The sequence below is a fragment of the Myotis davidii genome, unplaced genomic scaffold (genome assembly GCF_000327345.1).
Source record: "Myotis davidii unplaced genomic scaffold, ASM32734v1 scaffold939, whole genome shotgun sequence".
NCBI classification, from domain to species: Eukaryota; Metazoa; Chordata; class Mammalia; order Chiroptera; family Vespertilionidae; genus Myotis; species Myotis davidii.
Window position 1 is genome coordinate 195894 of NW_006290535.1, and position 12794 is coordinate 208687.

At 40.4% G+C, this 12794-nt stretch overlaps 1 protein-coding gene across 1 annotated transcript in view; it reads left to right on the forward strand.

Moving 5' to 3' along the window:
• Positions 1–1505: 1505 nt before the first annotated feature.
• The window catches only part of ZC3H8 (zinc finger CCCH-type containing 8), a 36604-nt gene continuing 25315 nt past the window's right edge, over positions 1506–12794 (forward strand). Inside the window, exons 1-2 of the mRNA XM_006763581.2 lie at positions 1506–1715; positions 6905–6995. Coding sequence (XP_006763644.1) covers positions 1624–1715; positions 6905–6995 — 183 coding nt within the window. The 5' untranslated portion in view covers positions 1506–1623. The remainder of the gene's footprint in view (positions 1716–6904; positions 6996–12794) is intronic.

Genomic DNA, 12794 nt, shown 5'->3' on the forward strand with positions numbered 1-12794 from the left:
GCGGCCTCCGCTTGAGTTTCCCGTGTGGTTCGGGGCTCAGTGGCGCCGCAGGGAGTGGTGTGTTTTTTAAATATATATTGGGAGTTATTTTTAATATATTTATTTTTTTAAAAATAAAATCTTTGTTGCTTACGTGATGGAGAAATGTGCTTCCTCCTTCAAGGTTGTAACGAGCTCTTTTTTTATAACGTTTAGTGCTCAGAATCACGTTTTGAGGAAAATAGCGTGGCTTAGTTCTAGAGGAACCGTCCTTGCTTTTTATAAAAATGATGGACTTAGGGACTTGACCCTCCCAAATATCTGACTTCTTTTGCCATTGCTTAGTGGTAACAAAAAAGGTCCACGAGTAGGCCAGGCCAGCTCCGGGGCCACTGCAGTCCTGGCGGGCTGGGTGACCAAGGTAACCACCAAGGTGGCCTGATCACAAATTGCTAACTGGGTGGGTCGGCCATGGCAGGTGTCAAGTTCCAGGCCTGTTAGCTTCCTTAGCAACGCCACCCTCGGCCTTGAAGGAGCCCAGCCTATTCTCATGCATATAGGAGGGTGACCCACCTTTGAAAGGTCAGGGTAATTTTCTTTCCCAACACCTCGCCTGGGAGACTATGAAACTCCTCACTGTTATCTTGAGCCCACTTATTTACTGTCAATGTTAATTATCCCACACTTACCAACATAAAAGATGTAACTCTCCATTTTGTTTTTTATCCAATGATTTTGCTTTCTCTCACCTCCTTACTCTACCACCAATGGATTTCATGCACCTTTCTTATAATGACTCCTGTGATTCTAATGCATAAAAGGGACTGGAAAACTGCCTTTTTCCAGAGTCCATTTATACTCCAGCTTTATCTTTTCCTGTGGACGTTACATCAATACTGAGCTTAAATATGCTCCTTTCAAGAAGCCTTTCCAACCACAGGTTGTCTTCTCTTCTGAATCCTCTTAGCCATGGGCAAAGTACGGCCCGAGGGTTATGTAATGATGTTTAGTTTGAATTTATATTAGTTCACACAAACACTCCATCCATGCTTTTGTTCCGGCCCTCCGGCCCAATTTAAGAACCCATTGTGGCCCTCTAGTCAAAAAGTGTGCCCACCCCTGCCTTAGTTCTTGGTACTTTTAAATGAACTTCCTGCCTAAAAGTTGTGTTAATCCCATTGGATGACGGCACTCTACAAGGCACGTGAACTGTCCACACCTGCTTCCTTATCTAGAAAATGTGGACGTGCACCTGCAGTACGGACGCGTCCTGAGTTCCAGTGAGCATTAAGTGGGCTGAATGTGAAACATGCCTGATACTAAGCGAGCATTAAATCAATGTTTCTTTTTAGAAACACTGGGGTTTCGATCCATAGAAGAACCCTAAGGACCGAGCCTGAACACTATAGCAAATATTTGCGATAACGGGTCGCCAGGTGCAAGAAGCATAGATTTAGGGCGGTGCCTGCGCAGAGCTAGGTAGTTAAGAGCGCGCCTGCGCACTGGGGCAAGGAGCGCGTGCGCAGAGGGGCGGGCGGCGCATGCGTAGGCGGTCTGCGGGGCTCCGGGAGCCCCTCCTTCCTCTCCTCTCTCCGCTCCCGCCGGTGGTTGTCACTCGGTACCTGCGGGACTCTGGACGGGAGGATGGATTTCGAGAATCTTTTCTCCAAACCCCCCAACCCGGCCCTGGGCAGGAAGCCGGTCACGGACTCCGACGTCATGGATTCCGACGACAGGTGACGCCCGTGTTTTGCTGCCCCGAGCGCCGGGGTCCTAGCGGGTTCCGCCCCCTCGCACGTTTCGGACGCCAGGTCACGGGGGGCGTGGAGCGCGGGAAGCTCGGACTTGGTGCGATGGTGCGGGGCGGGCGCGCTGATGTAAGGAGGAGGTGCGGGGCCCGAGCGGGGCGAGGGTGCGCCGGGAAGCTCCCCCTTCTCCCAGCGGGACTAGAGCACGTGTGAGCTCCTAGAAGACAGAGGTCATCTTGTCATTTCTCACCGACACGTGCTAGGCGCTTTTTTGGTAGAATATATGAAATCGTTAGTTCGCCAAGCGGTGGAGTATGAGTGAATAGTCTGTTCTTATTCCACTGATCAGCATCGAAAGACCCGAAAAACTATCATAAAGCAGCAAAGACCTTTTGGATATATTTCCGTTATGTTGAAACGGGAAATGAGGCCGCTGGCCAAATGGCTCTAACTCTTTTCATTCTCGGAGACGTGCTTAGTGTAGTGTTTTTTTTACACCCAGATATTCAATAACTATTTTCCTTGTGACTTTGAAATGCTAAAAACCCACCTTTTCTTCTAAACCTGTATCTTTGCCCCAGTTTCCCTAGGCCAAAACCATAACACAGCCTTTATCCCTTTATTTCTCGTATCAGCTATAAGGCATATTATGGTTGACTTTACCTCCATATCACTAAAATCTTTTCACTTCTCTCTGTCTCACATACCTTAATTGGAACTACTTATTGCTTTAATTCAGGCTACCATCAAGAACTTTCCTATGGTGCTTTACATAAAATGTCATTTAATCTTCACAGCCTTTAAAATATCCTTGTTTTTGTAGATGAGAAAGTTGTGGCACAGAGAGGATAAATAACTTGCCAAGATTACACAGTGTAAGTGGCAAAACTAGGATTAAGTTACTTAGGTAAGTTTTCCTCTAGGACCCATGATCTTATCCCCATGTTTCTAAGGCACAGTTGGCTAAAGTAAGACCTATAAATATTGAAAAGAGAAAAAGATACTAATTACTTGCAGATGATAGGATCATCTACAAAGAAAAAGAACAGGAATTAATCAATAAACTTAAAAAACGTAAGAAAAATCAGCAAGATAAATAATCACCAAAAAAGAAAGTAGCAACATGTAAAAAACCAATAGCAGCCATCAGTTTGAAAATTTTACTGAACTACTTTTATTTTTTATTTATTTTTTTAATATATTTTATTGATTTTTTACAGAGAGGAAGGGAGAGAGATAGTTAGAAACATCAATGAGAGAGAAACATTGATCAGCTGCCTCCTGCAGCCCCTCTTGGCACTGAGAAAGGGGAATGGCTGGGGTCAATGAACAGGGCCAAGGAAGAGGGGTCACCCACCTCCTGCACATCTCCCACTGGGGATGTGCCCGCAACCAAGGTACATGCCCTTGACTGGAATCGAACCTGGGACCCTTCAGTCCGCAGGCCGACACTCTATCCACTGAGCCAAACCGGTTTCGGCCTGAACTACTTTTATATAATCCTTTTATGACACGGACTTTTGCCAAAATGTCAGGTGAAGATGGTATTGCAATATGGTTATGGTGAGTGTCTGTGGACTATTATTCATATCCTTTGCCCATCCTTCTCTTTAAAAATTTAGGATCTCTAGTGAGCAGATATTTTACCCCAGTTTGTTATTTGTCTTTTGACTTTGCCTATGGCATTATTTTCTATGCATAAAGGTTTTTGTCTGTTTTAAAAGCAGTCAAATGAGCCGAAACCGGTTTGGCTCAGTGGATAGAGCATCGGCCTGTGGACTGAAAGGTCCCAGGTTCGATTCCGGTCAAGGGCATGTACCTGGGTTGTGGGCACATCCCCAGTGGGGGATGTGCAGGAGGCGGCTGATCGATGTTTCTCTCTCATCGATGTTTCTGACTCTCTATCTCTCTCCCTTCCTCTCTGTAAAAAATCAATAAAATATATTTTTTAAAAAAAGCAGTCAAATGAATCAATCTTTTATGGTTTCTGGATTTTTTTTTTTTTACTAGTAACTTTATTATGGAATTACTCATTTATTGGGCACCAGCTATGTACAAGACATTATTCTAGGCCCTGGGGACATAGTAATAAATAAAATACATTTTTTAAAAGTCTCATACTCATGAGATTTATATTCTTGGGGCACAGGCAATATGTAAATATACAGTCCTCAAGTAATGTCATTTCATTCAATATTGTTTCATTCTAAGGTCCATGAGATGCTGTAGGAACCTAACTCCTGTGTATATCAGTTAGCCTATGGTAAAATTGATTACATTATATGCTTCACTGCAGTTCCAAGAGCCTATGGATGATATGCTGTACTAGAGGCCCGGTGCACGGGACAGGGGTGGTCCTCAGCCCAGCCTGCACCCTCTCCAATCTGGGACCCCTCAGGGGATGTCTGACTGCTGGGTTAGGCCCGATCCCAGGGATTGGGCCTAAACCGGCAGTCGGACATCCCTCTTGCAATCCGGGACCATTGGCACCTAACTGCTTACCTGCCTGCTGGTCTGATCTTCCTAACTGCTCTCCCCTGCCAGGCTGATCCCCCTAACTGCCCTCCCCTGCTGGCCTGATTGCCCCTAACTGCCTCTGCCTCGACTCCGCCACCATGGCTTTGTCCGAAAGGATGTCTGGAAGGTTGTCCAGAAGATGTCAGGTCTAATTAGCGTATTACCCTTTTATTAGTATAGATAGATGGTATTGTAGGTGATGATAAATGACATAGAGAAAAACAAAAGAGGGTTAGTTGGATAAGAAGGGAGTTTGTATGATGGAAAGGATGTAGATATTTTAAAGAAGGTGGTTAAGGGAAGCCTTATATATTAACATTAATGAGTAATATTTGAGTAGGAACCTGAAGGAAGTGAGGGAGGTTGATATCTAGCTGGAGAATGTTCCATATAAAGGTCCTGAAGTGCAAGAGCTTGGTGTGTTTGGGTGGTGGGAACTAAGTGGCCAGAATGACAATTGGAGTGGAGTAAGAGTAGTCAGACATGAGTGGTATTGGGTAGGATGGGGGAGGCAGATCATGCAGGGACTTGTAGGTGCCATAAGAAGGACTTTGGCTTCTACCCTAAATATGGTAAGAGGCCATTGGAGGATTTTCAGCAGAGAGTGACAGTTTAGTAGGGTGATTCTGCTTGTGGAGAGAGTAGAATGTGGGGGCAAGAGCTTGCATCATAGTATTAGTGGTAAGAAGTGGTCAAATATAGATAAAATGTTGAAGATAAACTGGATGTCTTCATGGTTTGGATGAGGGACATGGGAGGAGTCAAGGACAACATCAAGGTTTTTGGGAGGTATCATTAGAAGATTGGAGTTGCAGTTTCAGATAGCAGGAGTTCAGTTTTGGACATATTACCGTAAGGTTATCTCTAGTAGACACCGGGTAGATATGGTGAATAGGGGGTTGGCTCTGCCTGTCAGCGTTCCAATCTCAGCTCCACCGTTTACTAGGTTTGTGACAAGTTGCATAAGCTTTCTGTAATTCAGTTCTCTCCTCTGTAAAATAGCTTTTTAAGCAGTAGTATGTATGTTATAGTGTTGTTGCGATGATGTGTATGGGACAGTGTCCGGGCACAGAGTAATCATAATGCAAGTGTTTGCTGCTGCTGTAGTTACTATTGTTGTCATTATTCTGCCCAAGGATAGATTACTTCCTGCTCCCTGTGATTCATTACTGAAAAGTAGAGCAATAAAGATCCACAGGATTTGGTTTGTTGGCTCTTGTTTCTGTAAAAGGCTCAAAACATGGTAACTTATCTGATGGGTGTAACTCTGAAGCTCTGAATGGAGAGAGATCGGTGGTAAACTGTTGGATTGGGTATAGCTGTGAAGCCTGAACTCCTGTAACTTGGAAAGAAGCACAAAGCCACTATTCACATTCTTGTAACATGTTGCTTTGAGTATGTACAGGTGCTTAGTCCTTGCCTTTATCTGGCATGTAACACGTAACACATATTTGAAGCTTTATTCAGTAGTCACTACTTTCTGAGACAAAATTGTGTGTAATGCCCTGTATCTATACCATCAACCATTATTTAGGTTTATTTATGAACTAGAGGCCCGTGCATGAAGAGATTCATGCAATAGGCCTTCCTTTCCCTGGCTGCTGGCTCCGGATTTCCTCTGGCACCCGGGACCCAGGCCTTTGCTCCATCTGCAGCGGAGAAGCCAAGCCTCTTCAGTCATCTTCAGTCTTCAGTCTTCAGTCTTCAGTCTTCACTCTGGCTGGAGCCTTCAGTCTTAGTTCCATGCCTGCATATGCAAATTAGCCGCCATCTTTGTTGGGTTGATTTGCATACTCATCCTGATTGGGTGGTGGGCGTAGTGGAGTGACACCAACTTGCATGTTTCTCTTTTATTAGTGTAGATTTTATTGGCTTCTTTGTTCACCAGTTTTTTGTATTCCTGTCTTTATCTTTCTTGGGATCACTTTTAGTTTTGCTGAAATACCCTCAAATAACTTTACTTGATGATGTGCATGCATGCCAACTTCTCAGTCCTTGTGAGTATGAAAACAACTTCTCTTTTGCATCTTCCCCTTGAATATAAGTTTGGGCTCTCCTGACCTGAGAAGGCACCCTGAATTCTACCTGAAATACTTCTTCCTTGCACTCATTCCTCTTTGTTTGCTAACTCTTGCATGTCTTAGGTTCAGAAAGCCTCTGGCACCTAAATCTAGGTTATGTTCTTCATATATATATATACCTGTACTTACCACACCATATTGAAATTGCTTTCCTTCTTTCTCCCAAACAGATAGAAAGTTCTCAGAAGGCAGGGACAAGGCCTGTTTTACTCATTGTTGTATCCTAGGATTTAAGGCCCAGAGCCTGTATGCTGAATATGGTAGATACTCAGCATTTGTTGAATGAATTGAATGAGAATGAATGGATAAATTAAAAACCCACTAATACTTGAGCTAATGTTCGAGGTTATTTAATCTAAAATTCCAGCTTTATGTTTTACTCAAACATGTTTGCCATTTACTACTCATAATTTTGTACATAATTCTCTGGAAAGAAGGGTGGGTGGAGTAGGATTTGAATTTGGAATTTCTTTGAGGGCAAGTTGAAGATAAGCCAAAGCCGTGGATTTTAATGCTGTGGGATGAACCCTTTTCAGGTTTAAAAAAATCCTCTTGTGTTATTTCATATTTTTGCTACAGAATCGATGATGAAATAGATGATACAGAAGTTGAAGAAACACAAGAAGAGAAAATAAAAGTAAAAGTGGAGTGTGAGCATATTTCCAAAAAAGTAAGATTAAGTTGGCATATCGAAATAACAGCATAATAATTGATTTTGCGGACCTTGATTTAACGGTCTTTGGATTTAATGGACAAAATTTCTGGACCATATGTCATGTGAAAATTAATATCCTGTTAATTTTAAAATGTTTTAACCAAGATTTGCTTATACTTAAATTAACTGGTTATTTTTTTATTAATTCACTGTTATTTTAAAAAAATTTTAGCAAATAGGCGATATGTTGGAAAACACTGTAGTAATTTCGCCAACATAAATAAATATTACATCTCTACAACTATAGTTTACATATTTAAATCCAAGAGTCACTGCTTGTAGCCAATGTTTGGCCATGATTAGAATGTGATCACACCTTATCGTACATGTAATTGGTTCTGTTTTTGAGTGGTGTCACTTTCTGTAATAGTATTAACTCATGCTGTGGGATGTTCCCCTGTGCACTAAGCCACGCCCAGCCATGTGCATTTGTTTGCTCATGGTAACTGGTGAATGCATACATTTAATAAATTTAAAATTAGAGTACAGTGGGGCCTTGACTTAAGAGTGTCCCGACTAACGAGTTTTTTTGAGATACGAGCCGAGCCGTCTCTCGGCCGCTTTTTTGCTTTGAGTTGCTAGCTCAAAAAAATTCAGGTTACGAGCCAGCTTCAAATACTCCACCGCTAGTTGGCGCAATGAACGTCACAGTGATTTGACATACGAGTAATTTGGGTTATGAGCTCCGTCACGGAAAGAATTAAACTCGTAAGTCAAGGCCCCACTGTAATACTTTTCTGTGAAATTAAACTTTTCATACTTAATTTTAATTGCACAAATGTGTCTACATAAGTAAAAACAGGTAAACTAATTTGTCAATTATTTAATATATGAATTCGTAAAACATACTTTATCATATAACAGACTTTCAGCTTTAACAGACACCCCCTCACCTGAATTAGTCTGCTATATTGAGGTTTTACTGTAGTGGATATGAGAAATTTTTTAGGGATCCTGTTTGTCTCATTTTAGTTAGCATTTGAGACACAATTACTTATATCAAACCCAGTTACACTTTTTAAAAAATTTATCCTTTAAGGGCTTTGTCATTTAACATAAACTATTTTTAGTGCATTACATTTATTTTTTCTATTTCTGAAATGGGTTGTAAAGTATTTCAAAATTTTCTTCTCATATTAGATCTAAATTTTAAGGATATTGAATTGCTAATATAACTAACCTTGGTGATTTAAAGCTTAAAGCTTGTATTCATTTCCTAGGACTGCCATAACAAAGTACCTGGCTGGTATTCTCAATGGTTAGAGCATCATCCTGTGCATCGAAGGGTCACAAGTTTAAATCCTAGTCAGTGCACATACTCAGGTTCAGGTTCAATCCCCTGTCTGGGCCTGGATGTGAGGCAACCTATCGATGTTTCTCTCTCTCCCTCTTCTTTCCTCTGTCTCTATAATAAATGAAAAACATATTCTCAGGTGAGAATTTTTAAAAAGTACCACAAACTGGGTAACTTAAAAATTAGAAATTTGTTGACTCAAGCTTCTGGAGGCTAGAAGTCTGAGATGAAGGTGTCGGCTGTGAAAGGGAATCTGTTCAGGCCTTTCCCGTAACTTCTGGTCGTTTGCCGGCATCTTTGGTGTTCCTTGGCTTGGCTTCCAGAGCATCACCTGGATCTACCTACCTGTTTGAATGGTGTTCTCCCTGTGTGCATGTCTGTGTCTGAATGTCTCCTTTTCATAAGGACACTGGTTTTCAAGGCTTATAGCCCACCCTAATACCTCATTTTAATTATACATACAATGCCCTGTTTCCAAACAATCACGTTCTAAGGTACTGAGTGTTAGGAGTTCAATGTAAGAATTTGGGAGGACACAACCAGTAACAAAGCCAATATCTGCCCTTCTTTTGCCTCTTTTTCTCTTTTGAACTATTTTTTTAATTATTAATTTTAGCACATTACAAAAGAATGGGTTTTAGTTGGCAAGGAGACTTCACAGACACAAATAGACCATCCTGCAATACTCTTTACTTAGGTTTGTACAAGGACTTAAGACAGGAAATACAGCAGGTACAGCATCTTCAGCACCTCAGGAAGACTCTCAGCTACCCAAGGATGTGACTTTTGCCTTGCTATAGATGAGGGCCAAGATTGACAGGGAGAAATTACAGCTTGGATTGCCTACAATTTTTTCCTACTATTTTAGTCATTTGGGCCCAATACTTCGTGCCCATTTAAAGTCCTCTAATCCATGTATAACACTATACAGGAGATAGGCAGGTACAACATTCTAGGATTATTTTAAGTGGTTTCTAGGAAATACTACTATGAAAAGATGGACACCTAGATTATTCCCAAGGAGGCTTGCTTTAGCTCTTTACTCACAAGTGTGTAGAATGTGAATGTATCCCAGCTGATCAAAAAGAGAGCACCCAAGTCAGCACATTGGAAGTCAAGAATGATCATTACCATCAGAGCCTCTGGTGCCTCCTTTCTCAGCCACCCTCCTTGTTTCTTCCCAGAGGGACAGTCCTAACTTATGTACTAATCACTTCCTTGCTCTTCTTTACAGTTTTAATAATGCTGTCATCCATAAGAATACAGTTTGTTCTTGCCCATTTTTGTACTTTATAGAAATAAGATAGTGCCATGGATGTTCTTTTTCTCAACATTATATGATTCGTAGATATTATGGTGTATACTTGTTTGCTTGCTGTCTTAGCTGCATAGTGTTCCATTATTTGAACATATTAGATCTGTTGTTGGTAGACTTTTGGTTTGATTCTCATTTTTGGAGATTATGGGCAATGCTGCTACTACATTTTCACTTGTATCCTGCTGCACGTGTTCAGTGGTCCCCTTTACCTACAATTTTGCTTTCAGTTACCCATGGTCAGCCATGGTCCAAAAATATTAAATGGAAAATTCCAGAAAGAGACAATTCTTGTTTTAAATTGCACGCTGTTCTGAGTAGCATGATGAAATCTGAGGCCATCCCGCTCCGTTCTGCCCAGGATGTGAAGTGTCTCTTTGTCCAGCTTATCTGTGTGTAGACACTTCCTGCCTGTTGATTACTTGGTAGCCATTTCGGTTATCAGATCGATTGTTGTGGTATCACAGTGCTTGTGTTCAAGTGATCTTTATTTTACTTAATAACGGCCCCAAATTGTAAGGGTAGTGATGCTGGCAATTCGGATGTGCCAAAGCAAAGCCGGAGGTGCTTCCTTTCAGTGAAAAGGTGTGCGTACAGTACAATAAGATATTTAGAGAGAGAGATCACATTCATAAAACATTTTTTATAGCAAGTATATTGGTACAATTGTTTATTTTATTAGTTATTGTTGTTTATATTTTACTGTGCCTAATTTATAAATTAAACTTTAGCACCAGATAGGCAGGTACCACATTCTAGGATTATCACACGTATGTATTAATATATGTATATACTAATATTAGTATAGGAAAAACAGTATATATGGAGTTTGATACCATTCACAGTTTCGGGCATCCAGTGGGGGTCTTGGAATGGATAAGTGGGAACAATTCTACTCTGCATGTACATATGAGTGGAACTGCTGGGTCTTCAAGCATCTTTACCTTTACCATAATGGCAACCTGCATTCCAAAGGGGTTCTGACTTTTATTTGTAGAGGCAGTGTATGAGGAACTGTATTTCTACTGCTCCACACTTGATATTTTTATCCTTCTAATTTTTTGCCATCTGATGAGGTATCTCATTGCAATTTACTTTGTATTTTCTTGATTGCTATTAAGATGGAGTATCTTTCCATATGTTTGTACGTTTGGATTTCCGTGTGTGTGCGCGCGCGCGCGCGCGCGCATATATTCAAGTCTTTCTGTCCTTTTTTAACCCCTTCCCCAACAATTTTTTTGTTAAAAACGTTTCTTTTTCAGACTAATTTTTTTATTTTGGTTCTATATAGTATTTTTGATGCTGGTTATGAAAACAGTTTGTAACTCGTCTTCCTATAAACCATATTTTTTTACCATATTTTCTTAGTATACTCGTCGACGACTGAAAAAGAACATTTTGTGAAAACGAGTATACACGTTTCTGCCGGGGAAGGGGTTAAATTGCTTTGTCTGAATGTTTATATCTTCATTTATAGTTCTTTATTCTGGATATAAAGGGTTTTTTTCCTTCATTGTGGATTTTGTATTGCAGATATCTGCACATTTTCTGATTTTCTTTCCACTCAATGACTCTGTTGATGAAAAGCTTATAATTTTAAAGTATTCAAATTTATTAATTTTTCCCTTTATAGTTACTGCTTTATTTAAATATCCTGAGTAAAAATATTTTCCTACAGTGTCTTTATTGTTTTGCCTTTCACACTTAAGTTTATAATCACCAGGATTGATTTTTGTGAACACTTAACAGGTGCAGAGAACAACAAATTTTGTTTTACTTTATATTTTTGTTATATGCAATGGTTCTAGCATCATTCGCTGAGGAGAAAGGACTGCCTTTGCTCCCATAGGCCTGCAGTGTCACCATTATCAAAAATCAAGTGCTCATGTTCATATGGGTCTGTTTCTGGACTATTTTCTTCCACTGGATTATTTGTCTATTGTCTATTCTGTCGCTTAAGACCTCACTCTGTTAATTACTACAGCTTTATAATGAGTTTGTATATCTTCTTTGTGTCTTGGCTATTAGCTTTTTAAATTTCCATATAAGTTTTAGGAGCAGTTTGTCAAGTTCCACAGAAAATCCTGGTGGGAAATTTATTGGGAATGCATTGAATCTAGATCATTTGAGGGAAAATTGACATCTTTAGAACATTGAGTTTCTCAATCTTTGAGTCCTCTTTAATTTCTCTCAACAGTGTTTTATAATTTTCTTGGTAGAGGTCTTACATCTTATACTTTTTTTGTTAGATTTATTGCTATATGTTTGGTGAGGCTGTTGTCAATGACATCTTTTTTTTTTTATGTTGGTTTCTTTTTAAACTAAATATATTTTTATTGATTTCAGTGATGAAGGGAGAGGGAGAGAGATAGAAACATCAATTATGATAATCATTGATCATCTGCCTCCTGCACGCCTCCTACTGGGGGTCAAGCCCGCAACCCAGGCATGTGCCCTTGACCAAAATCAAACCCAGGATCCTTCAGTCTGCAGGCCAATGCTCTGAGCCAGACCAGCTAGGGCTTATACTGGTTTCTTATTTGGCTGGCATATGTAGGAATGTATGGGATTAAACCTTTGAGTACTTGTTAACTTTTCTGGAAATATCTTGAATTTATCCTCATAGTGGATAGCTAGTTTAGCCACAACTAAGCAGCCATAGATTATAGATGATGAATGAATGAGTGTGCCTGTGTTCCAGCAGAACTTTATTTACAAAAGCAGGAGGCCAGGCCAGTGTTTGCCAAATACTGACCAGAAGTTCTGTTTGTAAGTTTTTTGTATAGTGTTAGTTGGAAAAGGGTGCTCTTTCTTGAGGATGTGGAGATGAACTTGGTGGCCTGAAGACTGTTGGATTGGTTTGTAGTCTTGTCTGGTGTAATGAAGATAAAGTGTGCATCGAAGCCCTTGTCAGGTTAGGAAACTTTCTCAGTTTGTTTGGATCCTTCAAGCAGAAGCAAATTTATTTTCTAGGCTTACAGTAGGCAAACCTTTAAATTGGAAAAAGAATAGGCTTTGGTGTCTATGATATATCTTAGTGTAGTGCATTTTTTTTTTAAATATATTTTATTGATTTTTTACAGAGAGGGAGGGAGAGAGATAGAGAGCTAGAAACATCGATGAGAGAGACATCGATCAGCTGCCT